Source organism: Ochotona curzoniae, unplaced genomic scaffold, assembly GCF_017591425.1.
Source record: "Ochotona curzoniae isolate NIBS_2020 unplaced genomic scaffold, NIBS_Ocur_1.0 scaffold_2453, whole genome shotgun sequence".
Taxonomy (NCBI): domain Eukaryota; kingdom Metazoa; phylum Chordata; class Mammalia; order Lagomorpha; family Ochotonidae; genus Ochotona; species Ochotona curzoniae.
In genome coordinates this window covers 21,536,153-21,560,284 of record NW_024467094.1, presented here as the reverse complement: position 1 = coordinate 21,560,284, position 24,132 = coordinate 21,536,153, and the positions used below count along the sequence as shown (strand labels likewise).

At 48.2% G+C, this 24,132-nt stretch overlaps 1 protein-coding gene across 1 annotated transcript in view; it reads left to right on the top strand.

The window, feature by feature from the left end:
- Positions 1-21,957, top strand: part of YPEL2 (yippee like 2) — a 57,796-nt gene extending 35,839 nt beyond the window's left edge. The window contains exons 3-5 of the mRNA XM_041001568.1: positions 14,014-14,057; positions 14,959-15,067; positions 17,636-21,957. Of these exons, the coding sequence (XP_040857502.1) occupies positions 14,014-14,057; positions 14,959-15,067; positions 17,636-17,725 (243 nt within the window). The 3' untranslated portion in view covers positions 17,726-21,957. The remainder of the gene's footprint in view (positions 1-14,013; positions 14,058-14,958; positions 15,068-17,635) is intronic.
- Positions 21,958-24,132: the final 2,175 nt, after the last annotated feature.

Sequence of the window (24,132 nt, the reverse complement as noted above, 5' to 3'; positions counted from 1 at the left end):
TTCTCAGCCACATTTTCTTTCCTTGGGCTCGACTGGTCCAAGACAGGAGGAGAAGGAGCCAGTGGACAGAATGTTCCTGCGCCTGCTTACTGAGATGGAGCCGCCAGTGGTGCAGGCCAGGACTTTGGGAGATGAAACCACTCCCTTTTTGCCAGCCAGTTTTCATAGCTTGAGTCACAAATGAGGTTCCGGCCTGGATGAACTGGTTTTCATGTACCTTTCTGAAGTGATAAATGTGCTCAGAATAAAAATGTGAGTGACAAGGAAGATGTTTGCACACTAGGTTTACTTCTTCAGGGAGTGGACTTATTTCTATAGACCCCGGGTCCCACACTCTGCAATCTTCCATGTCACATGCCACCAAAAGCAAGCAAGTACCTGGAAGTAGGGATTCTTTTCATGTTGTGCAGGGTTAGCCGATGTCCCAGACTGTCTCTAGCATTTCCCCACTGACTTGTTGCTGGCCCGCAGAGGTGGCTGTCAGAGTGATAGCACTGAAGAGCCAGCCTCAGTGTAGAAGTTGATATTGAGCATCCAGAGACTGTTTTAAAGGGTGTACAGAGAGGTAGCAATTAAATGTTTGGCTTGGAACAACCCTGGCCTCTGCGTTCTCCCAGGAGCCCCAGCTTAGGGAAGATGATTAAAAATAGATCTGAGCAGCACTTCCTGCTTGGCAGATGGCGGACAGCAAATGCTAGGGCTTGCGGATGACCTTTCCTTTCTGAAATCTGCTCTGTGTTTCCATGATGCTAATTGAGTCCCGAGACCTAATCAAAGACTCTTTAGTTGGCTCAGGGCTCAGTTCATGGAGCAACATGCAAGTGCCCGAGTTTGCATGGAAACACCCACTCACCACTCCAAGTGGCTGGTCTTTGTTTGAAAGCTAATAAGTTCTGCTTTCAAATGTGCTGCCCAGTGCTGTTGTGGATCCATGCCTTCTCCATCTCCTCGACGTGAGGAAAGATGGATGGAGAGGGGGCCAAGTGTATACAATAGACAGTGCCTGAAAGAGGCAGGGGCTTGTGGGATTTGGATCCTGAAAGTGGGGTTATCCTCTGTTGTCCTTCTTCACCTATGAAATGAAGGTAAAATGACTTGCATACCCCCTGGGTTTATTGGGAGGAATAAAAGGAAATAGCATTTGAAACAATACCTTGAGATCATATCAAGCTCTGGAAAGTAGCAGGTGTTTATGCTGCATCTGCCCATTTGGGCCATATTGACTAATCCTGGAGCAACTCTTCTCTGGGAAAAAGAAGGGGATAGCGAGAGACGGTGTTGAGGAGACTTTAGCAGTACTACCTGCTTGCTCTGCTATGGTGGGGAATGGGTGGCCTGGGCTGTTGCTGCATCTCATCGCCTGATGGCCTCCCATCCTTGCTTCCTTTCCAAGAAAAGCCTTCTGTGGTCAACCCACCTACAATACTTCATCCTGTCCATCTTCTCTGAATTTCTTTAACATCCATAATTTACTAGAGGGAACTATTTGTGTGTGTTTATTTGAAGAGTTTGAGTCTTATTTTTTTTTATTATTTTATTTATTTATTTATTTATTTTATTGGAAAGGCGGATATACAGAGAGGAGAGACAGAGAGGAAGATCTTCCGCCCGATGATTCACTCCCCAAGTGAGCGCAACGGGCCGATACTATGCCGATCCGAAGCCAGGAGCCTCTTCCGGGTCTCCCACGCGGGTGCAGGGTCCCAAAGCTTTGGGCTGTCCTCGACTGCTTTCCCAGGCCACAGGCAGGGAGCTGGAAGGGAAGCAGGGCTGCCGGGATTAGAACCGGCGCCCATATGGGATCCCGGGCGTGCAAGGCGAGGACTTAACCACTTGCGCCACCGCGCCGGGCCCGAGTCTTATTTTTTTTTTAAAGGACTTTTTTATTTATTGCAAAGTCAGATATACAGAGAGGAGGAGAGACAGAGAGGAAGATATTCCATCCAATTATTCACTCCCCAGGTGAGCACAACGGCTGATCCGAAGCCAGGATCCAGGAACTTCTCCAGGTGTCGCACACGGGTGCAGGGTCCCAAAGCTTTGGGCTGTCCTCGACTGCTTTCCCAGGCCACAAACAGGGAGCTGGATGGGAAGTGGAGCTGCCGGGACTAGAACCGGCACCCATAACGGATCCCGGCACGTTCAAGGTGAGGACTTTAGCCACTAGGCCAAGCTGCTGGGCCTGAGTCTTATTTTCTTGTTAGCTCGATTGGAAGCAGAGATAGTACCCCGCAAGGCTAGGACATAGCTGATCATTAAGTATTTTTTGATTTATTATCATGGAGACATGGTTGTTTCCTCATGTGACTATTCTCTTAGTGTGGGACGTTAGATTTTCCCCTAGTTTTTTTTTTTTTTTTTTTGGTTAGTGTTTGTTTTGTTTTAGACTATCAGACTACTTTAGTATGACATAAACTTTTCCTGCCAAGGAGCTGGTTCTCCAATGCCTGATGTTTCACAGGGAGCCTGTCACACATGGAGGCCAAGAGAAAAGATTGAGCACCAGAATACATAGAAGGGATTTAAGTTTCTGTGTTGCGAGGATGAGAGTCTTAAGGGATTACCAGATAAGATAGGTCAGTGAATGAGCAGAGAAAAACCTGCTTTTTATATAGATAAACAGGAAGTTTAAAAAGATGAAAGAAGTCTTTAAGTCCGAAATGTTCGTTTAATGTGCAAGGCATTTATTCTCTCGAGAATGTGGGCTCACAGAATGTTGGCTCTGGCAAGAGACCTTACTCAACCCTGTCATTTCACAGATGATGCAATCCCAGCTCAGAGCATCAGGGGTCTGCCCAGGGACATCGTTCTAAGCAGAGGCAGACTGTTTAGCATTGCCTGGCTGGGTTGAGATGGGCGTGTTGGTGATTCTGACCCATTTGTGTTCCATTTCTAGAAGGAATGGGAAACATCTTCAGTGCCCAGGCCTTGCAGTTTGGCGAGCATCCTGTGCTCAAATCTTTTGATGTTTCTATTTTCTTACCTGTTTCATAAGGGCTCTTTGCGATGTTATTCTGTTCCCACTGTGATTCCTAACTCTCACAGCCCTTTTAAGTGAGATTCTCTCTTCCTGCACAGCTCTTTCATCTAACCCTGCTCCTGGACTCAGTTCCCTGAGGTGTATGAATACAGAGGTGAAAAGGTAGAGGTGTGCGAACATGCTCACAGGGGGGAAGTCTTAAAACCAGCCAAGTGCCACAGCAGGGAAGAACATATTCGTCAACCTATTTTAATATGTACGTATAGCCTGAAACCCAGTGTATGGCTTAAGCAATGCTTTCATTATCATTTCTGGAGAGAGGTCGACCGTCGCACATGGAGGAAATGAGGGGGAATGGGAGGAGAAAAGTGTGTTTTGTTACCTCATTTTGCAACCAAGGACCTAGAGACCGCCAAGGTGAATCTAAGACCCAGGAAATATTTCAGAAAAAGTGCCAGAATCAGAACTGAATCTAGTTTGTCCAACTGTAGTTATGCATTGATTACCAGTTTTGGGGGGTATGTTCTTAGAAATGCATCTTTAGGTGATGATGTCATTTTATGAGCAGGTATACTTAGACAAATCAAGTTGGCTGCCCTGCCAATAGACGATATAATCTATGAGAGCTTTGTAGACTGTGGTCTATCATTGGCTATTCTATGGCTGGTGATTGAGCACAAATCTCTCTATACATATATATTTTTTTCTTTTTTTGAGCATAGCTCTTTGATTATACCTAGTTACTAAGCTGGAAAAAGTTTGGTCTCTAGAAGGAGCTAGCCCCTGGATAGGACAAGTTATAAGAATTTTGACTGTAAATCCTGAAGTGTCAGAGTGCCAAAGGACCCAAAGACGGCAGAGTGAAGGAGCTCTAGGAAGGCCAACGTCTCAGCTCACTGAAGGAACTTTGGTATTGGTAGAGTGCTTGACGGTATCCCCCTGGCTAACCTTTGGGCTTCTCTGGATCCCATTGGCTTTTGGATCTGTGAAATTAGATGAAGGAAGGTGGTTGCTTTGGTTTAAGCTCCTCTCTGGTATTTAAGTTGCAACCCACTGGGTGCAACTCTGGTAGACTACAGTTGCTGAAATTGTTTGCTCTGTACAACTTCTTAAATGTTCCACTTCTAGGTTCTCTGATCCTCTTTTATCCCATGTAGGCCACATGTCAAAGGAAGGAATCTTAAGGAGATTCTTATCATTTAATTATTTTTTCTACAAGGATTGTGAAATAAGATTCTTGCATTCACTGGTGATCTGGAAAGCTGACTTTAGTTTGGGACTCAGAGAAATGTTTTCTCGGTGCTCATCAGTCAGCTGTAAGCTTTGTAGTCTACATATTTAATTTTATCCATTCACTCCAGAGTGACACAAACTCTGGTGGCGTGTCTTCAGTGTAACACAACTCAATAGGAAGCTAATTGGGAAGCCAGCCTTCTAATTCACCGGTTGACAGTAGAGCAGGTAATTCTGGAGGTTTGGAACTGTGTGTTATCTTCCTTGAAGGTAAACCCACTGGAGCGAGAGAATTTAATTTAAGCAGTTGCTGAGTAAATTTGGAGTCAGAGCAGAGGAATTTGAATAGCCTATGGGATTTAAAGCAGTTCTGACAGATTGAGCTTTCCTTCTTCATCAAAGCGACAGATTTTCCAAGTGAATGAATACTCCTAGAAAACCCTTGGGACTTGAAGTCAAAAGGCTTAGGTGTAAGTTCTGACCTTGAACTTAAAAACAGGGAAGTTATTTTAACAGCTCTGTTTTCCAGTTTCCTCCTGTTGTTTCAGAGGTTGAGTCAGTCCATGGTGTGTGCAGGTGGTTTGTACATTCTAATGTCCAATAATCACGCTAGTTTGAGTCTAAACAGGACTCGTTTCCCTTTAGGAAGTCAATACCCTTCTCATCCCATCTTCTTTCTCTCCTATACCTCAGAGCCAGACTGCCCAGCTCTCTGACCTTCGTCCCTTGGTTGACGTAAGCATAGTTCTTAGCTGCCCTTCATCCTCTTTCTTCATCTGAAAAAATGGGGAAGAAGTTTGGCACTTAACTAGTTGTTGGTGAGTGGGTTATTTTGATTTGAATTATGGTTTGAATCCCACTTAACCCATGGTGGGCACCATTGCCACTGCTGTTTCACAATTTCTGACTTAATGAGCCAGCTCTCTCATCTAGGGACTGTCTATAGTCTCACCATAGTGATTGCTTGTTCAAGGATGTTTACAAAAGAATTTAGTCTGTGGCATGTGGCTTCAGTCTTAAAGGACGCCTTAATTTCTTCTTCTGTTTTTTTCTTTTTTTTTTTTCCAATTTGAAAGAGAGAAGAGCATGGCCACCTTGATTAATTCCTCAAATGTTCCTGGGCTTGGGCTAATCCAGATCTCCCAGGTGGGCAGCAGAGCCCAGTTACTTGAGTCATCACTCCCTGCAGCCCAGGGTCTGCATGGACAGGAAGCCAAATGTCAGGGCTGGGATCCAAATGATGGGACTGCTAAGCACTTGCTCCTGGAGGGTGGCTTTCTATGACTGTGGGCCCAGGGGACTTCTTTGTCACTCTGTACATGGACCTGCTTTGTAGTGGGGGATGTTTTCATTTGCCAGTGCTCAGCTGGCTTTGGAAACAGGAGTGCACGTTAACATACACATCAGGAAATGATATTTGCCTCATTCTGAGCATATTAATTTGGTTGTTCTTGATTCTAGTAACTCTGAATAGTTCTCAAAGGCTTTGTGGCTTTCAGGAAAATCTAAACCCTCTTTTCAAATCTTAGGTTTGTATCTGAACTGCAACCAGCCCAGCTATTAGTGGCTGGCTGTCGTCACAACCCTGATGAAGCCATCCCGGGGCTGGGAGCCGCACCAGCCGAGTGACATATCAGCTTTTGTTCTATAGAGGAGGGGGATGTCTGATTATGAGCATCCTCTTTTCTCAGTCCTGCTGGAAAATCCTTGTTTTCCGTGCTCTTCACCCTCGCCATGGAGAGAGGAGGAGTTGTAGGATGCTGAGAGCCTGCCATGGTTGCTTCCTTGCTCTCTGTGTTTATATCACAGTCTGCCACTCTAGCCCTTTGCCACAGACAACAGGCTTATCCTGCTTTTGCTTGAACAGAGGACAGCCATGCTGCCTAAGCCCTATCTGAGGTCCTGGGGACAGTGGGGAGAGTCATGTGAAAGGAGCTGGTGGGGTCTGTAGCTGTAGGGAGTTCTGGCAGCACAGTGTCCTCTAGGTCCCCACTGCACCCAGACTTGACTTGTAGTTCCGATTTTGACTTCTGAAAGCCTCCAGCGGTGTGAAAAGAAACACACATTTACTACATGCTGTTTATGAACCAGGTTCTATGCTTAGCACGTGCACACTCACACATGTACTTCATAATAGCCTTTGGAGTGGGGCATCATGGACCAGGAGGTAGGTTTGTTTCTCTGCTTTGTAGATGAGACCTTGAGGCTCACAACAATGAAGCCAGGACCTCCAGGCTCCAGTGCATCTCTGCTGCTGACCATCACAAGCGAGCAGCAGCAGCCTTGCGGAATCTTTTCTCTGTCCCTGCCAGCAGCCCAGTATATGGCTGCCAGCAGAAAGGTGTCTTAGACAATTTTGATTCTTAAGTGGCTTTTATTCAAGAGTTCCCCATTTCAGCAATAAAATATGGCACCTATGTCCCCCTCCCCACCTTTTGTTTTTGCAGCTCCAGACTTGGCGAATGTTGCCATGCCCTTGGAATTTTATGACTGCACACAGCAGATATTTCCTCCTTTAGAGCCAGTCCCTTCCCTGCCCCTCCCTCCATCTGCTTAGGGAATGTGAGGGAGGATTGAGACCTCCTACTGAGGCTTTGAGCTCTGGGAGGGGCCTTAAGGAAGCTGGTGTGGTTTTTCCACCCCAACCTCCAAGGGTTCTAGGCAGGTGAGAGGAAAGCATTCTGTAAATAATAAACTCATGCAAATGGATTTGCTCCAGTCTAAGCTCTCCTGGTGACCTGTGTCCCAGTGTAGTTGCACACAGACAAGGAGTTAATTCTTCTCTCTAATTAGCAGAGCTGTCTGATTTCCATTCCAGTCCATTTCCTCTTGTTCACTGCAGAGAAGGTAGAAGAAATCCGCTTTAGTCTTCTTTCCTCTTCATCTAAACAAATGTTCACAGTTTCTGGAAGCTGCATGCAGGTCCTAATTCTGGAAGTTTCCATCATTGTTCTTTATATCATCGCCCTTCTCTTCTCCATATGCTTCTTAAGGGTGAAATCCACACAGGCTCCAGTGCTGTTTTGCTTGGGTTTCAACCCCTTCAGAATGGAGCCTTATGGCTTGCTTTTGATCATCGCTAGGAAACCTCAGCAAGGCTGTCACTTTAGAGGGAAAATGAGAATGGAGAGGGTTTGATCCCAGCCTGCAGGATGTCAGATCTGTGGAGTTGGAGGCCTCTCTAGCCAACACCCCAGTAGAGAGGGTTTTCCTAATCCTCCTTTGGATTTCTCCTGGCTGCTTCTGCCACCTTCCTCTGAGATGCTTAAAGTGGATCACCAGTTTAAAAGGACATCATTACGCACCCAGCACGGTGGCGCAAGTGGTTAAGTCCTCGCCTCGCACGCCCGGGATCCCATATGGGCACCGGTTCTAATCCCGGCAGCCCCGCTTCCCTTCCAGCTCCCTGCCTGTGGCCTGGGAAAGCAGTCGAGGACGGCCCAAAGCTTTGGGAACCTGCACCCGTGTGGGAGACCCGGAAGAGGCTCCTGGCTTCGGATCGGCATAGTATCGGCCCGTTGCGCTCACTTGGGGAGTGAATCATCGGACGGAAGATCTTCCTCTCTGTCTCTCCTCTCTGTATATCCGCCTTTCCAATAAAAAATAATAATAAAAAAAAAAATCTTTAAAAAAAAAAAAAAAAGGACATCATTACAAAGGCTCCTTGATAACTCAGTTCACTGAGCAAATCCTAAGAGGCAGAAACAACATGTGTGGTTGCCAGAGGCTGGTGCAACGAAGGGTGACTGCGAAAGGTGTGAGACTTCTTTTTGGAATGTGGAAATGTTCTGGAATTAGATAGTGGTGATGGTTAACACTCCCTGGTGAATGTTCCAAGAACCACTGAATTGCATGCTTTTAAAAGGGTAATGGTAACGTGAGTTATCCTCCAGTTTTTAAAGGCTCCACCTTGGTGCCAGTAAGTTATTTTATAGCTGTAAACTAGAAACAGCTTCTAGCAACAAAATATGTGGAAGTCTTAAAAGTTTGTGAAGCACTTTCATACACAGAATCTATTTCCTATACAAATCTGATAGTTTATGGTGCTCATTTTATAAATGAGGACATTGATGCTCAGAGAAGCCATTTGGCTCACACAACTTAGTAACATTTTTTTGGCTAGTAAGTGGCAAAGCGAGGACTACCTTGGCAGTCCAACTCTTTGAATCCCACACACACGTGTAACACTGAGTGTGTGAATGGTGGGTTACAGCAGCACAGGCTGAGGGTTTTACAAAAGCAGGGTGAAGGAGCCAGTGTTGTGGTATAGGGGCTTAAACTCCTGCCAGTGATTCTGGCATCCCAGGTTTAAGTGCTAGCTGCTCTCCTTGCAATCTAGCTCCCTGTTAATGTGCCTGGGAAAAGCAGCAGAGAATGGCCCAACTACTTAGATCTGTGCTGCTCATGTGGGAGACCCTGATGGAGCTTCTGGCTTCAGTCCAGCCCAGTCCTGGCTCTTGCAGCCATTTGGAGAGTGAAACCATGGATAGAATCTCTCTTTCTGTCTCTGTGTAACTCTGCTTTTCAAATGAATTAATCAATTTATAAAAGGATGGATTCCCAGAATATTACAACTGGGAAGTACCAGGCGCAGCTTTGGTTTTATGGAGACACTGAGTTGCAAAGAGGGGAAGCCTAGCCTTCTGGCACAATAGAAGATGAGGTCATAAGAGGAGTTTGAAGACCCAGGCAGGTTAGAGTCAGCCTTCATCTCTCCTGGACTTCCCAGAAGGCTGGAAGGAAGGCACCTTATGCTTTATTTACCTCGTTTTACTCATTGTTCCCAGCAACCCTAGGAAATAGGCTTGGTTTCCATTTACAGTAGAAAAAAATAAGTGGGAGCCAAGAGAGCCTGCAGAACCCCTCCAAGGTCAAGAAGCCAGTAAGCAGAAGTTACCAGGCAGGATTGGAACCTGAATCTTCGTTGCCAAGACTAGGCCATCTTACCCTGAGCATCTCACACGTGGTACCACTGATTAGCAGCTGGATATTGGTGCACCTCCTGAGCATGGCTTGATGGAGAACGGTGAGGGGAGTGGCCCGAGCTGGGGAGACTCTTCCTCTTGAGGCTCTTGGGCTGGATGGAGTCTGCTCCAGGAAGCGGTACTCTGAGGTGAGGACCCATGGCTGCCATGCTGCCACTCCCATGGAAAGTATTCGTGTTGCCAGTGGTTCTCCCACATTGAACAGAAGTGTCTGCCTTCCAGCCTTTCAGAGGGGCCAGGATTCTGTGGTTTTGGCTACTAAACAGGAAGCCCAGAGCCCTTTCCGTTCCTTTGAGCCGGCTGGAAGGGCTGGGCCTAGAACTATGACTTGACTTGAAAAGGCAGAAGAAATGTTCTGTGTGGTTTACAAAGGCGAAGTGGAAGCCTTTCCCAGAGGCCCTGCAGCAGCTCCGGCTGATGTGTGACCCGGGAGAGAGCTATCTCGTTGCCTGGCAGGAGGGACAGCAAACAAACACATCCTATAGCCTGTTTGGTATCTCCAGGTCTGAAACTCTGTTTGCTTGATTGTAATTGCTTCCTTCACTTCCTCTCAGAGTCCCCATCTCCGGTACCACCCTCACCCAGGGGAGTACAAGACCGTGCTAGGCTGCGCCAGGCTGGCTGGGCCCCACAGAAGGCAGCAGCCTGGCTGGAACAGCCCTGGTGTGTGTGGGTGTCTGCTTGTGGGCAGCGTGCTGCACCCAGCAGCTGTTTTTCTCATCATAAATGTAGACTTGGCGGGCTGGGGGTGGGGTGGGGTGTCCAGGGCACGCTGGGGGCGGTTTGGAAGTTAAAGTAAAAGAACTTCCAGGGTCCTGTCTGCCAGGCTGAGCCAAAGAAGGTTTATAGACCCTCCCCTTGAGGGGTGCTTGAGAAGGCATTACCACATGGACAGCCCTGACTGGGTCCAGTGCCCTTGACAGAGCGTGGTCCTTTGCGGGTTACTCTCAGCAGGCCCTGCTGGGAAGGTGCCACTGGGCCTAGCTGGCCTTTCTTCTCTCTGCCACATGCCCTCTCCCGCCCCACTCTGTCTAGGAATTCTGATGTGTCAGGCAGAGAAATTTCTCAGTCCTGCCCTGAGGAAGACTGGGTACCCGTCAGCACAGTCCTCTAGCCTTTTGTGTTCTCTATTTTTAGTTTATTTTCATCTATGTCAAAGGCAAAGGGGCAGAGGCAGTGAGCGAGAATATCTTCTATCACCCGTTTTACTCCCCACATGCCCACACCAGCTAGGACTGGGCCTGGCTGAAGTTAGGAGCCAGAGAGTTTATCTGGATCTCCTGGGTGGGTAGCAGGGGCCCAAGTGCTTGAGCCATCCTCCACTGTCTGCCAGGTGTGCACTAGCAGGAAGCTGGATTGGAAGTGGAGCATCCAGGACTCCAACTTTACCTCACGGGGGATAGAGGCACAGCAAACAATTACTTGATCTGTTACATTATAACACTAGTCCCAAGGTCTTAACTTTGAAGTTACCATGCCTGTCAGTATACTATTGTATGCATACAAATGGCACGTGTGTTCTGCTATGTAATATGCATATCCTGAACATTTGTAATTTCATTCAGTCAGCATAATTTTAAAAACTAGGGGGAAATAGTTGATTTTATAATTTGTATGGCTTTTAAAAGCACTTAGGTTTGTCCTTCCTGACGTAGTAGTTTAAAGGGTATGTCCTTAGGTACATATAATCAGCTCTTGCAACCTCTTGCAAAAAGTGCTCTTGTGAACAATGGTTTAAACTCCTGAAACCATTGTTTTCCAAACATCTTTAAATAGGGAAATTGCTTATAAAGGCATGTGTTATGGACGAGGTTTTAGAGATGATTCTTTGTTAACTTTTTAGCAAGTGGTTTTTAGAATTTACCTATGTGGAATGTCACTTTTTTTTTTTTTTTTTGTAGACAGGTCTGTGAATTTGGATATATAGAGCCACCACCGCAATCACCATTACAGTTCCATCTCCTTTGTTCCCAACACTTTAGCCTTACTCATGACCAGTGGTGACCAAGGGTCCTCCTGGCTCTTCCGCTAGGCTGCCCAGTGTATCCATGTGGACCTTGTTCTTACAGAGAAGCACTGTGTGGAAGGACCAGTGTGTTTACCCAGTCTCCACTGAGAGACATTTAGGTTGGGCGATTATGAATCAAGCTGCTAAAAATATCCTTGTAGGTTTTCATGTGAACATAGGCGTTTCATTTTACTTGGGTAGATGCAGCTGCCAGCCTCCTTTCCAAGGCAGCTGTCCCATTTTGCAGTAGGTGAGACCGCTGGTTGTTAGACATTTTTTGTCAGCTTCCTCCATCCCCTCACCATTTTTTTTAAGATATATTTATTCTTATTGGAAAGACAGATTTTCAGAGAGAAGATACAGAGAGAAAGATCTTTCATCCACTGATTCATGATTCACTCCCGAAGCAGCTGCAATGGCAGCAGCTGAGCCAATCTGAAGCCAGGAGCCAGGAGCTTCTTCCAGGTCTCCCATGTGGGTGCAGAGTCCCAAGGCTTTGGGTCCTCCTCCACTGCTTTCCCAGGCCACAAGCAGGGAGCTGGATGAGAAGTGGGGCAGCCAGGGCATGAATCAGCACCCAAATGGGATCCATCTGCTTGGTTTACTCCCCAAGTAGCTGTGATAACTGGTGCTGTGCCAAGCTGGAACCAGGAGTTGGTACTCCATCTGGATCTCCCACATGGTGTCAGGGGCCCACGTACTGGTGTTCTCTTCCACTGCCTTCACAGGTGCATTAGCAGGGAACTAGATTATAAATAGAGCAACCAGGACTTGAACTGGGGTTCATGTGGGATGCTGGTATTGCAGGTGGTGGCTTAACCTACTGTACCACAATGCTGGTGCTTCAGGTTTTCTTTTAAATTTCATATAATTTGAATCAGTTTCTGTACAAGTGCATACTTTTTTGTTTTAAAAAAAAAGATCTATCTATTTACTTGTTTGAGAAAGAGCGTGTGCACACTTCTATCTACTGGTTCACTTCCGAAATTGCCTTAGCTGGACCAAGCTGAAGGTAGAAGCATGGAACTCCATCCTGATCTCCACTTGGGTGGCAGAGACCCAGTTACTTGAGCTATTTATTATCTGCTGCTTTTCCAAGCACATCAGCAGGAAACTGGATAGGAAATAGCACAGCCGGGACTTGGATTGGCATGCTGTTGCTACAAGCAGCAGCTTAATCCACTGCACCACAACACTGGCCCTAAGCGTTTGATTTTTAAATCTGCACTCTTCCCCTGAAAAAAAAACACATACAAGATGAAAACATTAGAAAATGTCTGTTCTGTCTGTAGTGGGAGCTGTAGACACTTGACTGTCAGCAGAACTTTTTTGTGGTGCTCTGGAACCCATTACAAAAATATCACTGGGTGTCTGATGTTCAGAAGATCAGACCCCTTGTCAGTGCTCAGGAAAACAGAAGGCACAGGCAGAGCAGCGTGTGCAGCAAGCAAGAAGCAAAGGCCTAGGAGCTCTGCTACCCACCAACCCGCCCCCTCCCAGGGGGTGTCCCATCCTTCCTTCCTCCTTCCAACACCCACATTCATGTGTCCCAAAGCAGCATCTCAGGAGCGGACTCCTGACAGTCCCTAGGTTGCAAATGTTTAGCTAACCTCTTCCTAAGTCTGAACTTGAACTTCTTGGCATAGACCTTCAGGACCCAGGATCTTGGGTTTTGGTTTTTCCCATGTGAGGAGTGTACCTGTCTCCAGGGTCCCGGGCTGCAGGTTTGGGAGCTGTGGTGCTCAGGGCAGCTCAGTTGAAACACGGGTGCGCCTGCACTCCCCAGGGGTGTCTCAAGGCCCGACAAAGGAGAGAGCTGGTTAAGGTGTGGGCAGCAATTGGGGAGCATCTGCTAGGTACTGGCACTTGTGCCTGGGAGTGAGAGACCTGCTGCGCTGGCAGTGCACCTGCTTTGGGAACCACTTTTCTGCCTCCTTGAAAGGAAGTTCTTTTTGCCTGGTTGGAGCCTCTGCTTCTCAGAGTCCAGTTGTCAGACAACGGGAAAAAAATGCAGGTAGCAGTGCAGAACATGGCTGACCCTTGTCAGCCACACATGGTGGTGTGACCGACCGGAGGAGAAAAACGGGGGCAGGGCCTGCATCCGTGGACACAGATACCCAGTTGCAGGACTAGCAGAGGCCCACGTCTGTCCTGTTCCCTGACACCATGGGGCCAGATGGAAGCTGCTAAAGGAGCAGTCCTGCCTCAGAGGTCACTTCCCTGACAGCTCAGGACGGCGTCTGGGCTCCTACTTGGCAGGGCTGGAGGGAGGGGCTGTAATTGTCATAGCAACCATGATGATCTACGAGAAGCAGGGCAAGGGATCCGAGTGGGCCTTGCTGGGTAGTTTTTCTTTTGGGGATTCTTCTCTGCCTTCAGTAGGGCTGGACATCTTGTGCTGGGCCCTGTCTGCATGCCTGGGCCAGCACAGATAGCTGGGATCAAGTGGGACCCTCAGAAAGTAATACTAATGAATTTTGTCTCAAGTAGATGTGTCAGGCAGAGTTGGGAGGAAAGAACAAGTTTGTAACAACCCAGTGGGGCCTGTGTTTTGGGGCTTTTGTTCATTTTCTCTCCTGGGCTGCTGAGCACAGTCCCTGGATGGACCAGTGTGAGTGCCAGAGCTCTGGTGGCTCTGCCCTCCCCCCATGCCATCTGGCAGCTAGACCGTGAGCTGGCTACATGCTCCCTTTAGCCTTGTCTGTCCGGGAAGGTCACACTTGCGGGTTGACTGGGGTTGGGTTGCCAAGCCGTGGCTACAGTGGATATGGATCTCTAACAATCAATTTGTTTTTCTTGCTTTTCAGTCGTTCCAGGGAAGTCAAGGACGAGCGTACCTTTTTAATTCAGTGTGAGTGTGTCTAACTGGTCTCTGTGTGGCTTGGTGCAAACTTTGAGGAATTGGGGACAAACAACCCTTGGTGACAATTCAAGAAGGGCAAGACCCCTGTGGAGCATTGCTTTCCACAGCTGGGAGACCCTTTCTTTGGGGGAATGTGGGTTGGCAACATCTCTGTGCCTGGCAATGCTGCCCCTCCATGGGCACTCAGAGAGGATGCCAAAGAGTTGCTGAGAGAGGGCCTTGGCAGGAAGATCTCCCAGCTAGAGCAGAGCCGAGTCCTCTGGGAGGGGAGCCAGGATGAAGCAAAGACACCGAGAGCTGCCTGAGGACAGATGAACGGAGGGAGGGCTAGAGCAGCTCCCTGCGGGTACCTGTGTGCATCACCCTTGGGCCTACCTGAGCACCAGGTTATAGCCTCTTGCCAAGGAGGAGGAAGGGTGTTCATGCAACCTGGCAACCACCAGACCTGGAGGCCAAGTGCGCTCAGCACTCAGGGCACACTCCTCCTTTCTGGTGATGGGGCTGGGAGTGTGCTGTCAGCCTGGTTTCCAGAGGCCATCCCCAGTGAGCTCTGAGGATGTCTGTGTCTGGCAGCAAGGCTCATAGTGTGGGTGCCAGTATGTCCCCCTGAAGTCACAAAGCTGAAAACCTGCCTTAGAAGGGACATCCTTGCCACGAGTTTCTTAGTAGCCCCACGGAATCAACTTACAGATGTAAAGTTCATTCCAATTGAGCTATTTTCATGTGGCTGCCTTTTGGGGACTGTGGCTGGTGACAGCTTTAAACCCCAGGCTCTCCTCAGGGCTGACTCGCCCCCAGGGCAGCCTTGCCCTGTTCATTCTTGCTTGGACAACTGGGGATGCATGTGCTGGTGACTAACGGCGTGCTCTCTCTCTGTCTCTTGGCGTAGAGTCAATGTGGGCTGCGGGCCTGCGGAAGAGCGAGTGCTGCTCACGGGACTGCACGCAGTTGCAGACATTTATTGTGAAAACTGCAAAACCACCCTGGGCTGGAAATATGTAAGTACAGAGAAGTCTGCCTGCCTGGTAGGGGGCTGGGAAGACCATAGCCACGAGTCTTCCGCTGCATGACTGTTAAAAACCAGCATTGCAACAAAGTGAGAGAGAACAGGCTCATTGACCAAATGGCTGCTCTAGCCAGGGCTGGCCTAGGCTGAAACCAGGAGCCAGGAATTAATCCTGGTCTTCCACATGGGTGGCAAGGGTCTTCCTCTGCCTTCCCAGGCCCATTAGCAGAAAGCTGGATCTAAAGCCAGGCAGTGCTCTAATCTGGGATGCCAGTATCACACTGACCGCACTTCAGAGAATGTTCCCTTCAATCCCGCTTCCCCAACCCCAGCCCCAGTATCCATTGGTGCATTCCATTCTTTATTCTGACTCACAGCTATGCTGAAAAGTAGGGTTAAGTCGCCCAGTTTTGTAACTGATGGAACAGAAGTGGCAAAGTGCTTCCTCCAATCTGAGAAGCAGTAGGCAGGGACTCGGGAAGGGCTTTCTTAGCTCAGGGACATCGCCAGTTGGGACAGTCAGCAAGTGCTCCTGTGACTTGGGGATGTTGACCTGTCTCTTTTCTTCTTTTTAAGATTTTTAAAAAATATTTATTTGTTTAAATTGGAAAGGCAAATATACAGTGAGGAGAAGAGACAGAGAGGAAGATCTTCTGTCTGATGGTTCACTCCCCAAGTGGCTGTAATGGCTGGAGCTGAGCTGATCCGAAGCCAGGATCCAGGATCCTCTTCTGGGTATCCCACACGGGTGCAGGGTCCCAAGGTACTGGGCTGTCTTTGACTGCTTTTCCAGGCCACTAGCAGGGAGCTGGATGAGAAGCAGGGCTGCCAAGATTAGAACTGGCGCCCATATTGGATCCCGGCGCTTTCAAGGCGAAGACTTTAACCACTATGCTATCATACCAGACATGATTTTTTTTTTTAATTGGAAAGGCAGATATACAGAGAGGAGATACAGAAAGATCTTGCATCCCTGGTCCACTTCACAAGTGACTGCAATGGCTGGGAGCTGAGCTGATCCAAAGCCAGGAGACAAGAGCTTCTTCCAGGTGTATCATGCAGATGCAAAGTCCTAAGGCTTCGAGCCATCCTCCGCTGTTTTCCCAGGCCACAAGCAGGGAGCTGAATGGGAAGTGGAGCAAACAGGATTCAAACTGGAATCCATATGAGATCCTGGCAATGCAAGGCAAGGATTTTAGCCATTAGACTATCAAGCCCCCCTCACCCACTTTTTTTTTTTCCTCTTCTTTCCAGCCTAAACAATAGGTCTTACTCCTAGACGATATTGCTCTGTTGTCTGTACACACACACAGTGGGGAATGAATAATGCAGTGAGAGGGAATCACTGCAGAGCCCATAGCTCTCCCTCAATTTCCCTCCCGACTCCTCTCCCCCTTCCACACTGGGGACTGGTTTCTCTCTCAATAGGAAACTCAAGTTTGCACTTCTATCCTGAAACCCAAACTCCAGAAAACAGTGTACGTATTTGACGCCCAGATCCCACCAGCTGTAGGTTGCCTGAGCGGACATCCACTGCTCTGCACGCTGAGCTTAGCCGCACGGTGACTCCTGGGACCGGAGCTTTCTACTGAGGCGCCAAGGTTCCCATATCTCTGTTTCCATAAATAACACAACACCCCATACTCATGCAGAACTTCTCTCCATGGGCTCATTAGCTGGAAGAGCTCCCAGGGCCTGGGTGAAGTGGCTCATGTGGGCTTCTCCCTCTAGGGGCTGGGAAGCAGATGGGGTTTGCAGGCTGCAGGTTTCCCCAGCCTGGGATATTTGCAGCTCTGTCTCCCTGGAGAGAGACCAGGAAAGAAAAACCAGGCTTGACACACTGGGCAGAAAGGGAAACTGAAATAAAAGGCCCTCCTGGCCCCACAGGCCTTTATTCCTCTCCTGGGTGTCTTTTCTCCACACCAAACAACTTCCCTGCGTTTCCAGAACATAGCCAGAGTGACACGTTTATGGAGGCATCCACTGGGCAGACTACCTGTCAACAGCAGTGCGCAAGGTGCTCTAAGATTATTGACGTGGTGTGTGTGTGTGTACCGGTTGTTCAGCAATTATTTGCTGAAGGCGTGTTATGTGCCTGGCCATCTTCCAGGACTCAATCAATGAGCAAAACACCCAAATCCCCAGCTTCCTTGACGTGTATGGGGTAGTCACAGGGAACAAATAGCAAACAAAATAAAAGTTCAAATAATCACATATGTTGGAAAATGATGAAAAAATAAAAGCAGCAGGGGTGGAATGGGAAGACCCAGGTGCTTGCGTGGAAGATGGGATTTTAAGTGGAGCAGGTGGGAAGGAGCTTGGAGAGATGGTGCCATGTGAGTGGACTGACCGGAGCGGAGGTCCCGAGGGATTTCTGGGATTGCCTCAGGTACCAGCAGTTGAGAGGGACACAGCGTAAGTGCTTTGGTGGTGGAAATTCTGCTGGCGCGGGAGTAAAGGTGGGCCCAGGCCTGACTGGTCGGTGGCAGCGTCTCTGCCGCTGTGGTACATGAGTTGCCCTCTCGTGTCAACTCCGTGTCCTCTGCTCTGTGTTTCCTAGGAACACGCTTTTGAAAGCAGCCAGAAATATAAAGAAGGCAAATACATCATTGAACTAGCGCACATGATCAAGGACAATGGCTGGGACTGATCAGCAGCCACCCACCCCAGTGTCCGCGTGAACGCCATCCAACCGAACATTCTACCCGAGCGCGAGAGAGTGACTGAACACTTGGTTCCATCCACTGAGGGGCCTTGGCAGCTGGGGCACCCTCTCACCCGGACGCCATCTTGTTGGTGACTGGCCTCTAAATCGCTGTCTCTGTCTCTTTGCTTTGTATCTGTTTGTGAGTTGATTCTGGCTTCTCTCTGTTCTAGTGTTGACTGAAAACAAAAACATCTACAGGAACAGATCCCAGCCCACCCTGATCAGGGCCCCAGGGCCCCCTGAGCAAGAGCAGCCTGGTGGCTTCTGTCTGGGAGGAAGTGGAGGGGAGGCTGGAGGCCCCCAGGGGTGGGCGGAGGGCGGAAGGTGGAATAAAATCTCACAGTAATGTGAGCTCGAAATGATAGACTTGTCTAAAAGGACAAAGAGGAGGGAAAAAAAAAAACATACCTCACATGACTGCATTCTCTCTGACACCAGGTGTGTCAGGTTGGCAGCAGAGCACAAGCCCTCATGATTCAGGCAGGCAGGGCAAGAGCTGAGCCAGGACGGCCCTGGCAGCGACAGGCAGGCAAGCAGCCGCCCCCCCCCCCACCTTCCCAGACACAGCTCCGAGGTCTCGCTCAGCTCCTGAGTCACCCTCCTCGCTGCCCCAGCCACTGTAGGAAGGCCATTTACAGCGGGCACGGGATCCAGCTCTCCCAAAGGCTTTGGCCAGCAGCCAAGTCAAATGAGTAATCGAGGAGAGCAGGGAACAAAGAGAATCTGCAGTTGGGGAGCTCTTGGAGAAATGGCTCAGTATCTGAGCCAGGGAAATAAAAATAGAAGCAGTTGTTAGCAATCCTATCAGTCTGACCTTGTTTCTGACCCTTAATAAGCCTAATGTGGCAAGGCGAGGGGGTTGGGTAGGGACCATGCAAGGAACAACTGAGCTCGGAGTTGCAGTACAGACGAGGTTAGAGGGTGCCTCTCGCCTCTTTGCATACGCAGTGACATCAGTGGGAGCAGTGATTCTTTGTTCCTAAAGTTTCTGGTGTTTTTCTCTGGTTGTATCACTGTGGTCTGTGGAAAGTGAGGCCTCCAGGCTTAGTGTTAACCTGGCCGGTGGATTCCTCGTGTGCCCTCCGTTCTTGGATCTGAAGAGCTCCTATCAGGTGATCCAGTCATGGGGAGGGTTTCAGATCCCAGTATGCACCACCCTGCCCTGTAACTCTTGGTTACGTTAGGCAAGTGGAGAACAGATGCCTGTAAGACAGCTGAGAGGAATGCAGGGGTTGGTCCCATTTGATTCACACCGTTCAGCCAGTGCAGGGCTTGTGGCTGAAACTCATTTAGCTGAGTTTGTTAGCTGACTCGGTGTCAAGACCTCCATGTTGGGTGATTCTCAGCGTCTGGTTCTTGGCACAGGCTGATCCCGTAAAGGAGCGTCCCTCATAAGTCTCGTAGCAAAAATGAGGTCGTGGAGGGAAGAATCTGATGCCAACCCGGTACATTTTCAGGACTTGCATCTACAGCAGAACCCGATTTCCAGAGGGAGCGAGTCTACAGTGGAGATGCATTTTCTGGGTCTCCACGTGCTGACTAGAAGATAGGAACTGCATGCTCGGTGCAGACAGGAAGCAGGGCAGTACCCTGGTTAACAGTGTTCCACCTCTGTGTGGCCAAGAATCCTTAAGGATAGAACTCCATTCTTCAAGGTCCCTTTTCAGAACTTTCCAGTGCTTTTAGTAGCCCTGGGGGATACATTGTGCTCCCCACTTTTCTGCCAGGTAGATGGAGGCTTCGAAGTGTCAGTTTTGCTCCCAGCAAAAACAATTCCTTTGTCTCTTAGGCCCAAATTCCTGATTTAACAAATATGAATTTTTTGTTTCACTTTGACATTCCTGAGCTGGCGTACCAGCCAGACATCATGGCTGTCCCCCCTTCCTGTCCCTCTGGGAGGAAGAGGTCATCATGTACACCTTTTGTATAAAGCCTTCCTCAGGGAAAGTCCTGGCTCAAAATGGAATGTGGGGATGTGGGGCATGTGGGTGTGAAGTACCCCAGAGTTTCCAAGGGGCAGATGTGGGGCATCTCCCTGGAGATGGGGCCTTGGACTGGTGTACGGATCAGAGCAGGCTCCTATCCAGACCCAGGTTCTAGTTTCTTCCAGTTACTGTCCTTGGGGCACCCAATGGGTGTCCTCTGCGATGTGAAAGGTATGAGTGTTGGTTTCTCTGTAAGTAAAGGAACAAAACCAAACCAAACCAAGCGCATTAGGCTTCCCTTGTATCAGTGAAACCCAAAGTGCTTCTTAGACCTGTAACTGCGTTCATGGCATGTCTGACGTGATCAGTATTGCAGAGGCCACAGCTCGTGTCATGGCGACTCATCCACTCCTGGCCTCGGTCAGATCCTTCTTTCGTTTCCTCACTAAATTATAAAACTCTGAGCATAACCAAAGACCTCATCCATTCCCCTCATGCAGGTTCAGGGAGTTGGGAGTTGGCTAACAAAGTACTTGGGCAGGAGTGTAGGGAGTAGAGAAGGGGGGTCAGGTAGATGTGAGAAAGGGAAAGGCCTTGAAACTATACCTCAGCCAGCAGCTGCCTTCATTTCAAACTGAAGTCCAGCCGGCAGACCCCGTAGTGTCATCTCCCCCCTGCTGTGCCACCCCAGGTCACACAGCCTCGGCCATCCCAGAGTCCACCCCCAGGAGGACAGTCTCGGGCTGCTGATGGATGGAGTTGACCTGAATCAATACAGCCAAAGCTGATGCCCACGGTCACCAGCTGGCCCTGAGGGAGTCATGCACTAGCTCAAGTGACAGTAAGACCATGTAGCTAGAGTCCATCTTTGCTGGTGGATCAGTGTATGGGAAAGAGGTGTCCCCATTAGAAGCAGATCTTCAAGTGGAGATATATACATACATATATATATATATAAAAGTTGCTTGTGAAATATACTTTTGTAAATAATATTTAATTTTTTAAATAATATATTTGGTGCTGTTTTCTCAGATCCCCTGAGAGCACTTTTTATTTTCATTTTTAAATTCTATGGTCTTCTCCCCACCCCCGTGCATTTCTCAAAGTATGTTTTAAGGGAAACAGTGATCACCAATAGACTTTAAAAGCAAAACAACTCTCATTGTGTCCTTGTGGACTGAGGCTTTAAAACAGTGCCCTCTGCATGTGCCCCACCCCCCCGACAGACTCTACAGTACCTAACCAGATGAGACTCGAAATGTTTTCTTGCACCAATATCAGTTAGGAAAGAAATAGAATCAATTAAATTGCGTAGGAATAATGTAGAGTGGTTCCTTTGCTTGGAAGAATTTCCAACAAATTGGAATCTTGATTTTTTTTTTTTTTAAGTGTGTGTGTGTGTGTGCGTGCGCAAAAGCACTTTGGATTGTGCCTCCTGTTTTTGTTATCGGGGACACTATAACTACAGTTTACAGCTCAGAAAGGTTTTCTAGATTTTCTCCCCATCATCTTTATTTCTAAGCAGACCAACAGCATGAGCCTGGAGGGTCTGTTTTCTCTGAGCATGGGAAAACATGCTGGGCTGCTCCTTTCTTCGTGTGCTCAGCTTGAACAGAGAGAGGAGAAACTCTGGTTGTGGAGGTGGAGCAGCGTTCTGTCCAGGTCGGGCTTGCACCTGTGATGGGCATGTCTAAAAGAACATCGATAAAATTATATCCATACCTTAGAGGTAAACCGTTTCCTTTGGGTGGTGGTGTGGGCAGGTTGTGTGTTGAGTTCAGGTTGCCCTGGGTGCAGGCAGTGGGAGGCTGGGAAATCACACGTGGAGCACAGCCGACTTACATGTCCTACAGAAACCTGCCTCCAATGAGAAGACAGGCTAATCAACTTGTAGGAACTCTGGCAGTCAAAGCTGGAGCCACGAAGAATCAAGTGACTCCCTCGTCACCCCAGGGCCTCGTGTCCATGTGTCGTCTTCGTTCGCCGCCAGCAGAGACTGTCCTTGACTACAGAATCTGTGTTGATGCTTGTGTTTACAAACTGTGTTCTTTGGGTTTTTCTTGTTTTTGTTTGTTTTCTTCAGTGACATTTTCCAGGTCACTTTACTCCAATAACAACGGTGATTGTTTTCAGTAATCTGTCCTTGTCCTGTATTTGTACATAGAGATTCAGTATTAAAGTGCATTGTTTCTGTCTTATTTCCAATCTGTGTTGGTGCTCATTTGAGAAAATAAAGTTTTCAAATATGAAGTCTTTGGAGAGTCTCTGTCTTTACTGAGCCTGACTGCTTTACCTTTGTTTTTCTTCAGGAAGTACTGACATAATGGAATGTGGTTGTCTGTCTAACCCAGTCAGCGACCTGGGTAGTTATTTTTCCCAAGGGTGATCAGTGAATGAAAAGAGGCCTCCCACTTCTGTGTGAGCATGGTCCTGGCTTAGCTATCAGAAGTGTGCATGTGACCTTGACCCGGTCCTGGAAGCTGAGCCCCACTGCCTCCCACCACTCCTGTTTCTCTGACATCCACCAGCTCTTTCGGTGGAAGAGCACTTGTGTTACAGACACAGCAAGATTCGGTCCCTGTGGGGTGCTTTCATCTGAATGGCTTACAGAGGGAGTTGCGCGACCAGTCGCAGGGAAAACCGAAATCTAGTCTTCTTACTTGTTCAAGTGTTTTATCCACCTGCTTCGCCTTCTCATGAACTTGGACAGCCTCCTTGTTACCCTTGCAGCTGCAGTTTGTCTGGATGTGTGCCTGAGTGTGTTAGCCTTCTGTAACCGGTCTTGCTCCAGTGGATGTGCTGCCTGTGGACAAGGCCAAGAGACATGTATGGGATGCGAGATACCCAGTCTTGGGCTGGTAGTCCCTTGGCCCCGCTCTCCCCGCCACCTTACCACCTCCACTGGAGCTGTTCAGGATGCCGGGCTGGGGTGAGAGGTCAGTAAACACATGTGTTCCTGAGGCCCCTCGCTTGTACCTGACCCAGCCTGGTTGGTATTTTGTCCGTGTGACTTGGTCCAGGGGCATCATAAGGAAGCATTTCCTCACACCATCCCTAGGCACTCTCACTCATGTTCTGGAGTGTAACACTGAGAATCTGTCGGATGTCATGACTGTGACCAAGTCAGAGGTTATTACCTGTCTGACTTTGCAACCTTGGGTTCTCACCATGTTCCCAATTTTCATCTCTTTCCTCCTCATTGTTAAAATGTCTAGTATGGATTCACAGTTCACTTCCCCTGTCTGCCCACCTTGATGACTAAATGAGTAGGCGCTGGTTCTGAGGAGGCAAATTAGACAATCAGTGTAAAGAACATAGCTACGTGAAAAGTATTGTGGGTTCTATAATCGGGCTCAAACTGGGATTTGTTGCTTAATACTCTGCTGGATTATGTATGTAATCCTTGGCACCTCCCATTAATAGTGGATGATGACTAAATGCTTGATGGACATTGAATTAATGGGGATGGTAGTGAATTAACAGCTTTAAAAAATCTCTTTAAAATGTTAATATGCCTGAGAATGGAGGATATAGCATACATGTTTCCCACACCAGGTAAATGGTTAGACCATTAGTGATATTTGTTATCTGCATTTTCTTATTCAACAGCATCTTTGGACATGTGATTATGTGCCTACTCTGATATGGAAACGAACCACCAAGAGCGGAGTATCAGCAGCCCTCATTATACCCGGTGGGTTCTATGTGTCCTCATCTCTGTTGGCCAGGGCTGCAGCCACATCAGCCCAAACCCTCACAGGCAGCCCTTCTCTGCAGAGTCAATTCATCCAGCCCTTTACCTGACTCCTATCCTGGGATCAGACGCAGGAAGTGGAGCATCTGGGTTCAAATACTGATTGCGCTTCCTAGAGAGCCTTGGTCTGTGAAAGGCTCAGCCCAGGGCCCAGCACCTAATGAGAACCCAGCGAAACAACTGACCCATCCCTGGTCATGCTGGTTTTGCATTGAGAAGTGTGATGAAGAAGAGTATTGTATTTGGTCTTTCTGAACATTACTCGCCACAATCACCACCCATTTTACAGGAGAGAAAACTGAGACTTAGAGTTATAAATAACAAGCCTGTTAGAAGAGTTGGGGTTTGAATTCTGGTTCTAAGTGGAAGCCCACACCCTAATAGTGGCCCCAGTCTGCTATGAACGTCTGAAAAATAGAAGCCTTGTTGGGGAGTGTGATAACAGACCCATGGTGTCATGACTACTTGGTTCCCTCACATTTCATTACTTTCTTTGACTTTTTTTTTTTTTTTGTCTCTGCTCTAAGAAAAATCCTAGTTTTTGAGGACCTGGAGGCAAAGTGCTTAGAATCAAGGAAGGGTTGAATTGTATTATGTCTTTATTTTTTTCAGAATTTCAAATCTATTTGTTGAACTATGCTTTTCTGTGTCAAGGTTTATTTATACGAAAG